The 17,431-nt window shown below is 39.7% G+C and overlaps 3 protein-coding genes across 4 annotated transcripts; 2 read left to right on the forward strand and 1 right to left on the reverse strand.

The window, feature by feature from the left end:
- Positions 1-196: 196 nt before the first annotated feature.
- LOC148096738 (uncharacterized) lies at positions 197-4,269 on the forward strand. The gene is made up of 5 exons (XM_087834829.1): positions 197-204; positions 304-463; positions 864-930; positions 3,361-3,416; positions 4,183-4,269. Exons 1-5 carry the CDS (start codon positions 197-199, stop codon positions 4,267-4,269), a joined length of 378 nt encoding a protein of 125 aa, XP_087690955.1.
- Positions 4,270-4,996: 727 nt separating this feature from the next.
- On the reverse strand, positions 4,997-12,664 carry si:dkey-284p5.3 (uncharacterized). Of its 2 annotated transcripts, XM_035906588.2 has the most exons (5): positions 12,503-12,664; positions 12,288-12,384; positions 9,204-9,473; positions 5,757-5,810; positions 4,997-5,666 (listed from the first exon to the last, which is right to left on the reverse strand). In XM_035906588.2, exons 2-5 carry the CDS (start codon positions 12,376-12,378, stop codon positions 5,653-5,655), a joined length of 429 nt encoding a protein of 142 aa, XP_035762481.2. In that variant the 5' UTR covers positions 12,379-12,384; positions 12,503-12,664; the 3' UTR covers positions 4,997-5,652. The 2 variants fall into 2 exon arrangements, with proteins under 2 accessions (XP_035762481.2, XP_006788158.2); XM_006788095.3 differs by lacking the exon at positions 12,503-12,664 and having other exon boundaries at positions 4,998-5,666; positions 12,288-12,490.
- A 1,189-nt stretch (positions 12,665-13,853) lies between these two features.
- On the forward strand, positions 13,854-16,905 carry rpl30 (ribosomal protein L30). Its single transcript, XM_006787884.3, has 5 exons — positions 13,854-13,929; positions 14,046-14,094; positions 14,559-14,704; positions 15,936-16,066; positions 16,814-16,905. Exons 2-5 carry the CDS (start codon positions 14,074-14,076, stop codon positions 16,864-16,866), a joined length of 351 nt encoding a protein of 116 aa, XP_006787947.1. The 5' UTR covers positions 13,854-13,929; positions 14,046-14,073; the 3' UTR covers positions 16,867-16,905.
- The last annotated feature ends 526 nt before the right edge of the window (positions 16,906-17,431 follow it).

Consider the following 17,431-nt stretch of genomic DNA (forward strand, 5'->3'; position numbering starts at 1 on the left):
AACGTGTGAAAATTGTCTGGCTGCTCCTGTCTTCTAAGACTTTAACTTAGCAAGAAATACAAACTTTTTCTGTTAATGTTCTGTAAAGGCAAAAAGACATTTATGCAATAATCATGACTTTTCTTTCCCATCTGTTTTAAACCATGGACTTAAAAGCCTGACTGTGTCTGTATTAGTGTTTGAATGTATAAAAAGAATGAACAGGTGAAAGAGATCGGCTGCAGGCTCAAGAGAAGGAAAATAAACATCAGAAACAGAAAGAAGGCAAAACCAGAGATGGGATACTGTAAAAGAGTGAAACAGGAAAGAGTGGATATCGTTTGATTATATTCTAAAATTCATCGGTGAACGTTCCGACTGTGTGCTTCTCTGCAGATGTCACGATCTACAGGAGTCTCTCTTGAGCTCAGCCAGCGGCTACAGCAACTACATAGGGATCCTCAACTGGTGTGTTGTCATGCTGGTGAGTTAAACCGCAGTACATGTCCACGCAGAAATGAAAATGTACACCAGCGTGGCTTCCAAAACTGCATAAGATTTAGAAAGTAAGACCCTCATTCAGCTAAATCTTACAGGTCTGGACAGTCCTTGTTAGTCTTTCCTTCTGCCTCAATACTCACTGTACTGCCATCTAGTGGTGTAGATGTACAACTCCTTGTGTTTGTAAGCTGGAGCTATGGATCAAAGTTGGATCTGTAGTTATATCACTGTGGATTCATTTTAATACACCATAATGAATAAAATAAAATTAAATGATACTTGAAATTTAAATTGTTGTCCTTATTCCTCTGCCTGTGTTTTTTGAGGTGCAATTGTAGCACAGTCCAACGGGTCAGCAGTTAACACCAATGTCTCCTACCCAGGCAACCTCACAACAGTCTGCACAGTTAGTGTTGATGGACGCTTCTACCAACAACACCGAGAAAGAAAGTTAGTGGGTCAAAATGTTTGCTGTGTAAATATTAATTTGTTAAAGTAGTTTACCTGGGCCAGCCCTAGTTGTCCTGTGTACACATCGTTTCTCACAAGCTTGTATTCGTTTTCTAAACATTCAAAAGTTCCAGTATCAAAGTCAGAAGGTATAGCATCAAGTCATTAATGTGGCACTCTGATGTGACCTGTTTGTGGTCACATCAGACAATCGCTCAACAAAATCCAAGGTGTTCTGGATGTGGTGTTCAGAGCTGCCTATCAACGGGTTGAGGATCCAAGCCAGAAAAATAGAGATGTTATAGGAATTTATGAATGAACATGTGTAGTAGATTTGTGGTCTGCTTTCTTATGACAGCTTGCCTTGCATACAGGTCTCACAAACATGGCAGGATTTACCTTTATTTCATGCTGTAATGTGGTAGTTAAAAAAGCCTCTTTATTAATTTGGAGTCATAATGAAGCCTTAAAAAACTGCGCTGCATGCACTTCTTCATGAAAGTAGCCACAAGGGGGCAGCTTTGAGCCAAGATGATCAGAGCTTTCCTTAAATCAGTGGCCAGTTATTCTATTTAAATTATATAAGAGCTCATTGTGGTCCATTTTCAGGTCAGTGTGAGACTTTCTGCTGAATTACAGAGTGCTGAGTGTTTTAGATAGATCTGTGGGTTGTTCTGCGTCCTGGTGCGTTACTATGGTAATGAGGCTATGATTGAGGAGGCTGCTCTTAAAAGTGAGGAAGTGAATTCCCTCCTCTGTGTGTGTGTGGCCTGCTTAAGGACCTTTGAGGAAGTCAGTTAATGTCTCCCAGAGTTTGTGGAATGAGGAAGTAAAACACAGATGATGAATGATTCTTTCAGAGGACTTTTATTGTGAAAATGATCAGGAATAAACTGAAACTCACCTCAAATTGTTTTTATTTGTGGACATGTTTGCACATTCCTATTTATGGAGCCCGGCGTGTGTTACAGGAATACTAATATGCTGTTACTGTCCCTAATACATATAATAAAATTATCTGGAGCCTATCAGTGATCTAATGGAGGAAAAAAAAACAATATCCTGTGGCCACTTTGCACTAAAAAGGCCCAAAGCAAGCCAAGAAAATTCCCCCCAAACCGAACTGAAGAAGCTTCTCGGATGAGAGGTGAAACGTCTTCAAGCAACTTAAAGAAGTCCAGACGCTTTTCTTTGCAAGCTCCTTTGACTATGATGACCTGGATGACTGAGAACCTTCACAGACATATTTCCCCCGAAACCATTACACCAACACTAGCAGCAGAAGCCTTAATCATATAAGGAGGGATGTTCGTGAGCTGGTGCAAGTCCTAGCTTTAGTTTCCTGTTTTTGACTGACTGACACACAGAGTGTGGTCTTCTGCTGCTGTAGCCCAGGTTCAGAGATCCTCTTCAGCACACCTTGGTGGAAAAGCAGTTTGTGAAAGCTCAGTGTGAACTTCAGCAGGTCGTCTCGATCGTGTCTACATCCCTAAGTTCAGTTGCTGATGGGCTGATTTTGATATTCGCATTAACAAGCGGTTGAAAAGATGAGCCTAATAAAGTGGCCAGTGAGTGCATATTTTAATGAAATTTTAAAAGTGTGTAATTCTTCCTGATGACATCCTCCTCGCCGATCATAACAGTCAGGTGTAATGGAAGCTCCGGCACCCAGAGAGCTGTAAATAGACACCACTGTGCAGGCACACGTGTAACCGAACCTTTCCCAGCAGGCATTGCTGCAGTGGACGTTAACTCCCACCTTTCTCCCTCGCACTGCCACCTAAACCACAGGCAGGTTACTTACCCTGACCCTGGTGAGAGGAAGGAAAGGAGACGTTTCACTAAAACGTTGATCCTCTAAACTAAGCCTTTATAAACACTGGTTTAAAGGACATCCGGTTAAGAGCATGTGTACAGAGTGAACCATCACAAAACTATAACTCCTTCTATAAGTGAAAGCTGGTGTATAAATGAATAATGGCTGACCCCCCTCTAAATGCAGCTGCAATACTGGCAGCGCATTATTACCTTGTTTTAAAATGTCTTAAGCCGTAGATGCTGGTTTTGCTTATTGTAAATTGCATTTAAGCTTTAATGAGTAATAAATCTTAAGTTAAGGCAAAAATGTGCCTTTCCAGGTTGTGTGTGTGTGTGTGTGTGTGTGTTACCATCCTCAGCTGCTGCTATACACCAGACAAAGGAACTTTCTACCCAGCAGCTACAAAGCACCTGTGCTTGTTGTTTTATTGCTTATCTATAATACGTGGGTAAATGATCTAACCACTCATAAATAAAGCCTTTCATATTATTAGAAGCTGAAATGAACCATTCAAATTGAGATTCATAGATGGGTTCACTGATGGAAGTGAATAACTTCACCATGCTTCTGCAAATGCATGCAAATCTGATGAAAATGTTTTCCCTCCCCAGTTTTCAGCAGTAACTTTCCTGCCAGAGCTGCCTACCAAGTCGCTGCTCTCCCCAGAGTGAGTGTTAACCACAACTTTAGAACTGTATTACATTATGATACACCCACTTTAAAGTCCCTGCTACTGTGCACATATGGATGATGTCATAAATTTCATTTTTATGCTGATCAGAAACAGAAAGGTTGAAAAAGGAGGGATTTGCATTTTATTTTAAACCACAAATTACACCATTAATCATGTTTAAATGGGTTAAATCTACATTAAACATCAGGGAAACAGCTGTGTGTGTGTGTGGGCAGGGGGGGGGGGGAAGCACATCCTCACAGTTTCAGAGAGGCTGAATTCAGAGAGTGCAGAGGGTAAATAGCAGACACATGCTGATAATCAAATGCACTGGATTATCTGATGATCAGCAAGTGTGAACACCTTTGTAAAAGCAGAAGTTTTGGCGGTTTGCTGGTTTGGATCATTCAGCTGTGTGTTATCAAAATGCCAAGCAGGAACATTTGTAATGATCTTATAGAAGCAAATAATGCTGCCTATCAGTCTGACTTTAAGAGAGCTGTATATAAACAAATACCTGCAAACTTCAATGAACTGAAGCAATGCTGTAAAAAAGAGCAAGGCCAAATTCAAGTTATTTCTGCTAAAGTTGGATCTACAACTACAGAGTCATGGAGGATCACTTGGTTTTTCATAGGACTACAGAGATTTGTACAAAAACCCTTTGGGAAGGGGTTTGAATGACTGTGTGTGTTCATTTTTGGACAATATTATCATTTTATATTTTGCCTCAATCTGCTTCTCCTCCTTTTCTCCTCAGGGTGGGCTGGTGGAAATTGAGGCAATCGTTGTTCTCGGTCCTCTCTCCGACTCCAGACTAGCCGGCCGCATCACTAACAAGCTGTAGCGCCACCAAGTGTCACTATAGATTCACTGTGGAAGCCTGATTGTATTTCCAGAGAACACCTGAAGAGCCACGTTGAATTTCACCAAAGTCTTTTTCAGTGTTTCAATATTTAAATTTACAACAGAGCAACATTCAGTTGTAACTAGTAAACAATTGCTATGAACAAAAATAATTCAAAGCAATTTCCATCTTCTACAAATCATTAGAAGAAGATAGACAGGATACAACCTTTTACCTTAAAAAGAAATGGGAAGCTGAACTGACCATAACTATAACAGAGAAGGAATGGGTTAGTATGTGTGAAATACAACACAGTACAACGAATTCACCGTTGCGGAGGAAATTTTGCTGGAAAAATTTGACGCGTTTACATTCAACATTAGACTGATAGGGTGTAAGTATGATAGACAATGCAGGAAGTGGAAAGCATTTTTAAGTGGCACCAAAAACACAACATAAAGAGATTTGCATGTGATAGAAGGTGGAAAAGGAAATGTAAACTCCAGACTGTTTGTTTGTTTGTAATTTTCTTTACTGTATCGTTTTCAATACTAACTATAACTAATAAAAATTAAAGTTGAAAAAAAAAAAACATTCAGTTGTTAACACCTCAGAGGCTGCTCATTAAACAGACAGTAGGGATCCAGTAGGACTGGACACTCGGATGGAAAAGCCCCAACATCATCTGAACCTCCTCTTAGCTTCTGGTTTGATAATTTCACTCATTAAAAAAAAAATAAAAATGCTGTATCACAGTGTGACATGTTTGCTTTCATCCTGCATCAAATTAAAACACAGAGAATATGTGTACTGGGTTTTATTTTAAGGTGATCTTTTTAATTTTTCAACAGCTTATTACTAATTACAGATTTTTGGGAATACTAAAAATCATGACACATCAGGAAAAAACCCTCTTAGATTTACGCCTACTTTAAATATGATAATAAAATCAAAGCTAGCTACCCCTCACCCCCCAAAAAAGAAATATAATATCTTCTAATATCTAATATACTTTGGCTTTAGTTTTCACAGAAACAAACTCTTAGGTTTCAAGAATAAGTGAAGGACATACAGTTTATGGTGCTATTTCATTACAGATAATAAATAGTAATCTAAGCTTCTCTCAGCTGTTACAGATAAACAAACCTAAGTGCTGTTGAACTCTATTCACAGTCTAAGAGGAGAGACTGCAGACATCCAGGAGGAGGAAGAAGGCACAGTGGTGACTGAGCACCCGGACTCAAAGTGGTTTCCACGGGGTCTGGATCTTGGCAACAAGACAATGTCTTTCTCTCTCACACACACACACATACACACACACACGGACATACTTTCACTCATGCGTGCAGATAAACTCCTCTGTGCAGTCGGTCATGTCGCACGTCACTCACTGGGAGCTGGAAAAGAAACGCAGAGAGGAGGACGCATATTGGAAGAGTTCAAATACCAATTTGTGGATCATGTGACATAAAGAGGAAACTGCTCACCAGGTGTCTCGTCTGTTTTGGGCTCTGAGTCAGTCGCTCCGGCATCCCCTTTTTCTGTTTAGAAAGACAGCAAATTAAGACATGAACAAGCCGTCATATTTAAGCTGTGTTCTTCTTATTTTGGCCTTTAGGTGCTGACCACACACTACTGTCCTCCTCTGTCCACACAGCTGGTATAAAATCTCCTGAAAACACTTGTCCCCAGTGTTACTGCACCACACACACACATTTTAGATCAGTTTGTTTAAGGTATCAGGTTATGTTATGTGAGGTTTATTAGCCCTATGACAGACTGGCAACCTGTCCAGAGTCTGTCCCAACTCTCGGCCTGTGACAGGTGTGGTGGGCTCAAGCAGAAGAACAAGGATGAGTGTAGTTTTCTAGGTTTGAGGTATTTTGTCTCTTTCACCAAGTCAGAAATGTGAAATAGCTCGATGGACTGTTAGGATACCTGCTGCCAGCATTCTCAGTTGCCTTATGATTACATTTTTAAAATATATTTATTTAAAGCCCATATTTTGACTGGACAGTGGAAAGAAGAAAGGAAAACTGGGAGGAAGACGTGTAGTAACTGACCTTGCGACAGACTAAGACGTGCTAAGCTATTGTAGTTTAGAGTTAAAAAATATAAACATAGAGCTGGAAAAATTGTGAAAAGAAATCGCCCCCTTTCAAATCTAATCCTGTCAGATTTCCAGCTTGCAGCATAATGAACACAATAACCAGAACCGAGTTGAAGTGTTAGCATGTTTGCATGCAGACAAACAAAACATCCGACTGTGTTACAGCACACTCCCAAAGTATTGTTGTAGTCTGAAGTGCAGATTTTGCGTGAACTTGAACTAAAGCCTCCCTCCCAAACAGAAAAGGAAATTAATCTCCACGCAAACACCTTTAATCTGAAGGTGTTAAAACTTCTATTGCAGAACTAGGAATAGCAGATTTCCAGCAAGTCGTTCCTTAAAAACAACCTGTAGCTGCGTCAGAAGTGGACGAGCCGCTCTGTCAGCTCTGCTTATGTGACACTCGATCCTCTCTCTCCACTGGCTGTGAAATGGAGGCGTGGAGGCTCAGCCGTCCCGACATCGCTCGTCGCTGGTGGAAGCCCTATATGTGTTGGAGCGCTCTAGTTTCTATGTGGACTCAGATTGCATCTTAATGATACCACAGTGACAACAAAGTGTTGGCAACACAAACACATGTTCCATCCAGCATCTCTACACAGGGCTGTGGCCATATTTGAACTCAAAGTGAGTGAAGTTGGATGGCGCAGGGGGTGAAGATCATGATTTTCTAACTATAATGATTAAATGATGAACAGTTAATCTGTGAGACACATCTGTGAAGATTTTATGGAAGCAGTACTTCATGAATATTTTTTGTAGAAATTTTATTCCACTTTTGGAAACTCTAGGAAGCCTACAGTCTGAGAGCAAAGTGCTCTGTTGGGATAATATGGCTGTATGAGGTCTATAGACATGATGGGGACTAATCATTCAGTGCTTTGGATGAGAAGGATTCGGGTCTGGAGACGCTAATATGGTCTCTCTTTCCAGTTACCGTCAGAGTGTTTAGACAATCTGAATTGTAAAAATATCACTATAGTCTAGGACTATGAATGTAAGTCTAAGAATAATCTTTTAAAATTAAAAGTAGAGCGACTATCTGTCTCCTAAACCCTGACAGCTCTAGGAAACTCTATTAAACACAAGTAAGCCAGCAGGCTGAGAGCAAAGTGAGGTCTTTAATATTTGATGGGGCCTGATTATTCATGATTTTGCACGTGAGGAGACAGATTTTAAATTCAAGTCTGGATTAAAAAGGGAGCCAGTGAAAAAAAGCCAATACGGGAAAAACATGCTGTCTCTTTCTAGTCCCTGTTAGCGCTCTCACTGCAGTGTTTTGGATCAACTGGAGGCTTTTCAGGGAAATTTTAGGAAAACCTGATAAGGAAAAGGAAATCCAATAGTCAAGTCTGAAAGTAGCACATGCATAAACAGCATTGCTTTGAGACATGGGCATTCACGCTTCTATTTTGTGGCTAAAAATTACTCCAAGAATCATCACAGATCTTAGACTGAAGACACAAGAATACATTTTTAGAAATAAGCAACATTCACTTAATTTCCCCTACTACAGCAGCATCGAGTCTTATAGAAGCTAAAACCAAGCTAAAGTTTGGTGTTTGATGTTTAACCTGCCACCCTGCTCGGCCCGCTTTACTGCAATGAACACTTTGCATCAGACAAAGAGGAAAATGAAGTTGACCTCATCATCATTTGCTGCCTGCTCGTCATTTGCATCACTAAGTAACTTTGTGATAGCAGTGAGTGCAATGCTGCTCTTGTCATGCAGCTTCCTACAGAGCGCTTCCATGTATAGATGATCGCTGGGGGACAGGCATGCAGAGCTATTATCACAATGCAGCTCTGAAGAGCCTGCTGAGGTGCTGTCTTGGAAGTTACAGCAGAAATTTCTAATTTAGAGAGTCCTACTCACAGCAGAGGGCTGGGAGGCAAAGCAAACACAACAAATGCTTTATTTCCAAGTTTAAATCACACAAATATCCTCAATGCTTTTGGCCAAACAAAAGCTATCAGCTATTTTTTTATCCTCTGTCAAAATGTCAAATCCCCTTAGTGACAGCTGCCAGGATATAAAAAAAGTTACATTTTACAAGCTAAACCCTCAACAACATCACACTTTATGTGTGTTTCAGTCAGTGAAACTTCAACAAGTAGTCTAATCCACGACTACACAAAAGCGTGTAATTAAAAGAATTCATAAGAAAATTTAACCTGATCAGTTAAGCTTGTGCAATATGCAGACAGATCCTTTAATAGGTACTGATCATAGGTGTGACCTGGAAACGCATTCTTGTGGCCACCCCGGTGTGTTCATTAGAGGCCAAAGTCATGCCAGTGTGTTGTTGGATACTGCGTAGTTACTACAGTTGCGGAGGAACTAAAAGCGGAAGAGACATTACGTACCTGTGTACTGCGGCATCCCACGTTGAGGTGGAATAGCACCGCTCAGGTTACTGATGTACATTTTGTCCATGCCTTGTTTGGACACATTAATTATGCGACTACTGTGCTAACTGGTTCAAGAGGTGTCAAGAGAGAAAATCTTCCACTCCAAATGTTCTGAAGTGTCATTTTAAGCAACCCAACTTATGCACGCACACACAGGTCTCTGTCCTTGTCTGCCCGATACGTTTCACGAGGGTGTGAGCAGCGATTCCCATAAATTTTCACCTTTGCATGAATTACAACGAGCATTTCTAATGTGCATGTTTATAAGCTCAGACTGAAGATACAGTGGTGTTGTCATGTGCAGAAGAATTCAAACTAAAACATTAAAACATTACAGAATCTAAGAATATATGTAGTAAAAGGCCTTTTGTGAGTAGATTTAACCTCATTCCTGTTTGTGACTCCCGCCTACCTGGCTCTGGGGCAGGAGCTCCAGCCTCAGAGGAGCTTGCTGCTGTCTCAGCGGTGCTGTCTCCTGCTGCTGCTGCTGAAGTCTCATCAGGCGGGCTGCCGGCTGCATCCTGAGACTCTTCTGCTGCTGGTGGAGTTGCAGCTGTGGTGTCTGCAGACGTGGCTGTCACGGCAGGCTCTTCTGCAGGCTTGGCATCGCTTCCCTCAGCAGCTGTCTGGTCCGGAATAGTTTCACTGTCCTCAGCTACATTCCCATTTTCATTGGCCGCTCCTGTTAGCAGAAAAAAGCACGAGCAAACATTCATTCAGGCCGTTTATTTGGATAATATGAACAGCTAGTTTTATAGATTACAGCTGCATTATAGATTACAGTGGATATATAGTTTAAACACAGTAATAATGGCTTTCACTTAAAGCCAGACATATTATAGGTTATTTATATTATCAATATTTGTGAAAATATGATACAATGTTGACAAAAAACTCTGTTTATATAATAAATGTACAATAAGAGTGAAAAGTCCCGAGCAGTGACTGTGAGCCACAGCCTCTTATAGCACAGTTTGACACCAGGGTTATTTTCACTTTTGGTTACCAATGGTGATCATGTGGTTCTGCGGATAATTTTCAGTGCTCCTTTAGCTGAAATTGATTTTAAACACTCTTTTTTTTTTAAACACTCTTTTTTCTAAAAAGCTTTCTGTTTCACCTCACAGATCGTTGAAATCAGTGGACCTTGAGTTAAGTTTTATTTACCAATTCAAAAGAAGTCATTTGAGGACACATTGTAATATAGAGATCTAAAAAACAAACCGTGTCTGCTAAGAACAAGCATTCCTGAGTGATACTCTGGTTGGATCAATATTGTGTTTCCTTTGCCTTAGTTTATTTTTTGCTTGTTTTCCCTCCATGATAGCATCACAGGTCACTTATCCAAAACCAGAGGGAAGAGTTTATCTGTGACCGGCCCATGTTAGGCCACAAATATTTCATTAACATCATCCAACAGTGGATAACTAATTCTATTTATTTTTGACTGTGAATGTTTGAATGCATGACTTGTAGCCAAAGAGGTTTGAATGCAAACCATGGAAGCAGGAAGAGCTGAGAATCCATGCACTGCTTCTAAAACACAGGGCTAAAGTATAAAAAGCAAACAAAAAACAAAACACAGCACGAAGAACCGACGCTCACACATAAAAGGAGCCTGACAGGAAGTTAATGTTTCTGTGGACTGAGGTTAATAAACACTTAAAGACTCAAACAGCACAGTTCAAGCTCTATAAACAGGTTGCTGCGTGACAGGGTGCATCACTTCCCTGTTGACTTTTTTTCGGAAGAATTTGCATTGCAGGTATTTGCATGGATCACAAAAGTCTTAACTCTCAACTTTTAATATTCTCAAAGCTCCTCGAAGCTTGGCGAAGAAGCAAATTACTTGTTGAAGCAGGCGTCACGAAGGAGCAGTGACGACAACATAAAACTTCAGAAAACATTATTCTACATGCTGTCTTTGTGATTTTGGGTCAAAATTGGAAAAGTTGAATGAAAGCTGCTGATTTAAGGGGACCAATAAAGCCCACATAGACTGTATGTAAAAGATAAGATAAGATAAAAAGAACTTTATTTATCCCGAGGGAAATTCTTTTGTCATACACATGCTCAATGTAGCAAGAGAGACAGAGGAGCAGAGGATAAGATATACAATATGTACAATAGAATACAAGTATACAGTAATATACAGTAGGATAGTGCAAAATATAATATCAAATAACTGTAACAAGTAACAATACAAATATATCCTGGATATAGATGGATAAACTGATCGAGCCTAATTCTAGACTAGATCCTCTGTTCATTTTTTGCCATGTCTGTCTGCACTGAAATAACTTGTCTTTAAATCAACACACTTTTCCTTCTCCTCCTCTGTTGGGAGTGACAAGTGACTTTCAGAGAAACAAGTCAGGCACATGCAAACTTAAGAAAACATCCTGATGGATTTCCATGTGACCTCTAAGATACTATTTCCAGAGCACATCCCTGTTTAATCCCATGCTGCTGGGAAATTTACTCACATACTTATTAAGCAAATTTGTCCTTGTCACTTTAACAGGGTCAGTGGTTTATCAGCTAAGTCCATGAAAGTACTGACTTCTGTGTATGTGTCTCCATGCTTTCAGGGCAGTAAGCAGCCTGTAATGAGTGCAAAGAGACACTTGCTCAGAGGTGGTCTCACTTAGTGAATCTTTTACCAGTTTTTCTTTCACTTGTGTCAAACAATGCTTAAGCTTGCAGAACTGTACACTCACATTTCCACCATTCAAATGCATCAAAAGTTTTGTAAAAAATGACACTTAAAAAAAATTGAACATATTTTTTTTTATCTTGAAACGCACCACAGCCGGGGCCATCGCTGACCTACTACAACAAAGGAGCGTCCAGAGTGGCTTCTCCATTTCCTAATGAAACTGTAGACTGTCACTAAATCTGCTTTCGTGCCCCCGTCTCTCTCGAAGAGAGGACAGAGCCAGGAACCACCGTTAAATAATGACAATAAACTTTCCCATCCTGTCACAGTGGAGCTCTGCCTCATTAAAAATAAAGACATCAGATGCTGTACATTTGCATTTAGACCAAGTCCTTATCAGAACGGTGCTCACTTCAGTATAATTAAAGGGATGATGCAACATTCCTACCAGCATGTTAGAAAGTTATTTACTGTGTTGACTGAATGAAAATAACCATATAAATTTGTTAATCAAACCCTTTTTGAATAACAAATGTGAATTCAATAGAAAGTAAGTTTAGAAACAGACGATGATTACACTGTACAAAGTTATTTTTAACTATATGATGTCGTTTTTTTGGATGAGAGCTTTGTTTCCAGTCAAACTCTCACATATTTACTGTGACAAAATAAAACAATATCAAACTTGTCCACTTGCAACATACTTGCAGTGAATGGCACATATCTCCCGACAGGACAGATGTTTATGTTTTCAGAAATCTCACTACCTTTATTTAATATCATATACTTTACAAGTATAAATGTTTTTTGTTCTTTTTTTTTCTTTCTTTGTCTCACCTGTAGTGCTGGCTCCGTTGCTCTCCTCAAGTTTAGCGCTTGGTCGAGTCGTATCTACCGCTGAAGTTTGGGTACTGGTGGAGCATCCCATCCTGCCCTGTGCACACAGAGGACTGTGAGCTCAAAGTTGAGAGGTGAGGACTGACTGTGCCTGCACTGATGACGTCGTGCATATATATCGCTTCTGTAAAATGAGAAACCCTCGGAGGACGCACCGTCTGGTCGCTAAATTCCTTCAGTCCCGTGCGTAATTACGCACATTTCCTGCAATAAACGGCTTCAGGTTGTTGTGTTGTGGTTGCAGGTCTCCAGTTGGCAATGTTGGCTTTTGTTGTGTACTGTAACTTAGGCTGTTTCCCTGAGGCTGGCTCAGGGACGAAAATACATTATTCAGTCAGAGCGCAAAGGCCACCTCTTGGGGCGGGGAAAGTGAAGCGCGACGCTCTCGCCACACCAACAAATAGCTCTACTGCCGACGTGCCACTGAGCAAACATCAATAGTAAATAATAACAATAGTAAATAGCCCTAATGCTGGTAGAGAATAGCTTACAAAATATTTAATTTAGCCTTGAGTTTGTCATTTTTATATTAATTAGCTTGCTTAACTGTAATATTAGAATTTAAGTCAAGATCATTTTAATTATATAGCAGACAGTCGTTGACCCAAAATGCTTAACAGGCGCACACATCTGTAATTCAGGTCTCAAGAGCCTAATTGTATAATTACATTTACATAAACAGACAACATAATAAAACGGATAATTAAAAAATAATAACAAAAACATATATATATATAAAAACAGTCAAAATAATAGAAAACATTTGTGTGACCAATCCACGCGGGACCTCAGACTTGCCTAAAAGCAACTGAAAATATGTTGGTCTTAAGAGCTGATTTAATTTTTGAAATTGTTGAAGTTCTTATGAGGTGTGGCAAACTATTCCAGAGTTGGGGGAGCAATGTCAGCATTTAGTTTTTAAACATGAAGATGGCACTGAACTCAATGAACTCGAGGCAAATTACGGAGTTAAAAAGATTCCATTCACCATTTGATTGCCAGAACTATAGAAAATATTCATAACAAACCAAACTAATAATCGATGATTGATTTGATACTAAAAATCGACTTAAAGCAGCCTAATTACATTAAAAGTAGGACACTGGGTGAAGAGGACTCAGTTAGATCGCTGCACTGGATTTCAAAATAAAAGCACAACCGTTCGGAAGTATAATCTTTAAACAACACACCGCTTTTTAACACTGATTAAAAATAGTTAATCTTCTGAGTTATTATTTATTATATTATACAAATGACATTTAGTTGCATGAATCCATTTATGTATTGCTTTTAATATTTAGGCATACTAACTGACTACCATAATACACATTTTTTAATGTAAAACACCACAGATTTACTTAAGTTTGGCTATAACATATTGTTTAATTAATTAATTTTTTAGTAAAAGGCTAAGTAAAATATTTCAAATAGACGTATCTATTATATCTCACTGCAGAAGAATCTGAAAACTACCCTTAGCCGCCTGCCCAGTCCTGTTCTGCGCATGCTCGCCGAAGTGATACGAGCGCAGTGCACCATGGGACTTCCTTTCTCTCCGAGGCCATATTGGAGTTAACTCACAGTAAGACGAGCTCCGAGTTTTATTTATAAAATAAATATGATTTTCGCCACATTTTCACATTTTGCTGTGACCCACTCTTTAACGACAGTCCTCTACTATCCTCCTTCTGCCCGCAGGTTGGCCGGTCCGGACTAAACCGCAAACATGGTGGCCGCAAAGAAGACGGTGAGCGAGGCCGGAGTGCACGCGCTACTGCACGGCCAGGCTTCACGTGGAGACGTGTAACTGCCGGGGCCTGCTAGCTAGCGTTGTAGTACTCCGCTTAAAACTTGATATTTCTACTCAGTGTCGTGTCGCTTAGTGTTGATTTATTGCTGCTTTAAATCTTAGAAAATACTTGATTGTTATGACAGTGTTTATTAGTGGCCGCCCGTTTAGTTCATGTTTAACTGTACCGGCAGTAGAGCTAATGCTAATCCATAAAATCTAACAGAAAATGACGACAACAACGTGGACCCTTCCCCCTTTAATATAAAGTTAAAACATGTTTAAATGTGTGCGCTTTTTATGTGTCCTATTATAGTTGTCATATTTATTATATTCGATATGTAGTGGAGTGTGAGAGGTGTGTAGCTCCTGTGCTGTCACAGACTTCAGATTTTGATATATGTGTGTGTGTCTGTGTTCAGAAAAAGTCTATGGAGTCCATCAACTCCCGTCTCCAGCTGGTGATGAAAAGCGGAAAATACGTCCTGGGCTACAAACAGTCCCAGAAGATGATCCGTCAGGGAAAAGCCAAGTTGGTTATCCTGGCCAACAACTGCCCAGCTCTCAGGTATTAAGACTTTCCTAAATATATTTTTCTACACACTATTTTAGCTAAGGAATTGAAAGGGATTCAGTGTGCTACAAAGAACTATGACAAGTTTAACAATAAAGGGAATTCTTTATTTCTTTATTTTTAAAAAATCGAATTTAAGTGAAGTGAGGTTAATTAATAGGAGGGCACTGATGCAAACATAAATTGGTATTGCCTTATTGAGATGCTACATATGTGCTAGTGAATAAGACAACATTCACCAGTGAATGTTTCCATTGTTTGTTGTTTCACATCAGTATTATTCAGGCTAAATGTTCAAAGATGGTGTAATAATGAGCAAAAACATAAATAGTTCAACTAATTTTTCATAGTAAGAATCTGTGTACCTGCAAAGTAAATGACCAATTATCAACACTTTCTCTAAATCTTACTGCATTGATCATAGTGTATGTATATATGTCTGTTGTACCCTGCCGCCATTGCCACTCTGAACAAAATTTTACACAAACGTCGTCACACATGGAGAGGTTATTTAGAAATTATACACCCCAGTTGTTTGGATTTTCATATCTATTATCTTCCTGTGAAGGTGGTGATACGTTTTCCGTTTGTGTGTGTTTGGTTTAACATACGTTGCTTGGATGCCAAAGTACCCAGAATTTATTTCTGTGATGTCATTTTGTTCGACTCATCGCTAATAGGGAGTTAAGAATTTGAAAAGATGCTGCAGGCGTGGGGCAGGTGGTCTATCAGATAGTTGGTCCCATCCTTGTAATTTCTGTGCAGGTTGGAAGGTTGTACTCGTTGCGCTGTCTTTTAGTGCGGAGGCACAAAAGTATACATGTGTAAACTTAATTTTGGGTAGGTAAGGACAGCTACATGTTTGATGTAATCATACTCATGTGATACAGCTAGTAGATGCCCCTCATAATTCAGAAAAGTTTGGGATCTCTGCTATTTATTGTACACTAATTGCCTCCAATATTGATTTGTAGAATATGCTGAGATAATCATTACAATTTTAACAAATTTCATCTAAATGTTGATTATAAATTGGTTAACTAAAAAAAACAATGTGCAGAAACTTCTCTACAGTCAGTATAATCACATGTTAGAAGGATCTATGGCTGTACTTATCTGCACTTGTTTCTTTATATTTTAAATTGTCTTGTGTCAGCTTTACCCTTTGTTGCAGTATTTGACCACATGTGCGTTTGGCTCACATTTACCTTTATTACCTGTCCAGGAAATCTGAGATTGAATACTATGCTATGCTGGCCAAGACTGGTGTCCACCACTACAGTGGAAACAACATCGAGTTGGGCACAGCCTGCGGCAAATACTACAGGGTGTGCACACTGGCTATCATCGACCCTGGTGAGTACTCATTTTTGTTGTGAAACCCATCTTCACTGAACCATTTCTTCACCTCCACAGGAATTAGATGTTATATACACTGTGGGAGAAAGTGTTTAAAAAAGCCCAATGGGATGTTTGAGGCACCAGCTGGTGTGCATCACTGCCTGCAAGTTAAATTGATTTGTGGGCGGCGAGTTCACAAACATAAATCTAAAAGAATTTCAGCCAAAACAATATTTTAGTTCTCTAGGAGGTATTAAACGTTCCAGATGTAACTATCTTAGTTAACAAGTACTAGAGGGACACTATTTAACACATAAGATGGAGAGTAGCCAGGAGGGAATGATTGTTTATAGGTCTTTGTTTTAGCAGCCTGCTCTTTGTTTGAAAATCCACTGTAACAAATGACCAGAATCCATGAATCAGCATCACATTCAAAACAAGCTTTAAAATGACAGTAAATATCTCAAAAGTGACAGATCTGACACTGATATGCTGGACTTCCCTGGGGAGTAGATTGACAATTTCCCCCCCCCCTTGAGCCCGTTAGAGGCAGATGCTGTCGCTAGTCCCACTCAGGACTAGTGGTTTGCTAGATGAATGCTATATAGAGATCTTCCAGTGGCAACATTTATCCTCACAATGTCATTATTGTTTTATTTGTGTGGGGTATTTAAAGACATGCAGCATTTCTTCAGGCGGTATAAGTGTGTGTCTTTGTATATGTGGCAGTGACTCTGACTCTGCTCCTCTTTTCCTCTTCAGGCGATTCTGACATCATCAGGAGCATGCCGGAACAGCAGCAGCCTGCTCAGTAGATCTGTTGTTATAAATAAAGTTGGTGTTAACAGAAAGAAGCTGCTGTCTTTTCATTTCTGATTGCTGTAACCTTTTCTCTCCTGTGTAGACAGTTAAAGGAAGCTGTTTAAAGAGGTCTTTCTTCATAGGATTGTCACCTCATAAACCATCAGGATCTGACCATTTATCACACAGTCAAAATTATGCCATTTCATTTTGTTTCCCCCTCACTTACATAAAGCTTCGGGATGACCGTGTGCTGCACTGTGACTGTAATTGCGTAAGGACACTTCAGTCACAGGCATTAAAGGCTTTAAAAGGTGATGGCTACATTTGTTACACATTCAGTCCTCTGGATCGTCAATGCTAGAACCAAAAACAAAGTGGTGCAGGGTCTCTTGTAAACCTAGCTGACTTGATTTTTAAAATAAACCCCTTCTCTAAATGCAGACTTAATAAATTTAGCCTCCTGGTTGTCAGTCACTCTTTAAAAGCCTCAGATTAATATTGTCGATTTAATCTTTTATGTAACTGATCTGGAGATTTTAACCGGCAGAACAAGTGTAGGTGATGAGCAGCATAATT

The sequence above is a fragment of the Neolamprologus brichardi genome, chromosome 22 (genome assembly GCF_056152115.1).
Source record: "Neolamprologus brichardi isolate AB-2024 chromosome 22, ASM5615211v1, whole genome shotgun sequence".
Classification (NCBI taxonomy): Eukaryota; Metazoa; Chordata; class Actinopteri; order Cichliformes; family Cichlidae; genus Neolamprologus; species Neolamprologus brichardi.

Bases quoted from the DNA above. Each gene is read 5' to 3' on its own strand.
- LOC148096738 (XM_087834829.1), top strand. The intron at 931-3,360 runs GTTAGTGGGTCA...TTCCCTCCCCAG, and splicing joins CAACAACACCGAGAAAGAAA to TTTTCAGCAGTAACTTTCCT. The intron at 3,417-4,182 runs GTGAGTGTTAAC...TTTTCTCCTCAG, and splicing joins AAGTCGCTGCTCTCCCCAGA to GGTGGGCTGGTGGAAATTGA.
- si:dkey-284p5.3 (XM_035906588.2), bottom strand. From the start codon at position 12,378: ATGGGATGCTCCACCAGTACCCAAACTTCAGCGGTAGATACGACTCGA. The intron at 9,474-12,287 runs GTGAGACAAAGA...TTCTGCTAACAG, and splicing joins CAACGGAGCCAGCACTACAG to GAGCGGCCAATGAAAATGGG. The intron at 5,811-9,203 runs GTAGGCGGGAGT...CTTTCTAAACAG, and splicing joins AGCTCCTGCCCCAGAGCCAG to AAAAAGGGGATGCCGGAGCG.
- rpl30 (XM_006787884.3), top strand. From the start codon at position 14,074: ATGGTGGCCGCAAAGAAGACG. The intron at 14,705-15,935 runs GTATTAAGACTT...TTACCTGTCCAG, and splicing joins AACAACTGCCCAGCTCTCAG to GAAATCTGAGATTGAATACT. The intron at 16,067-16,813 runs GTGAGTACTCAT...TTTCCTCTTCAG, and splicing joins ACTGGCTATCATCGACCCTG to GCGATTCTGACATCATCAGG.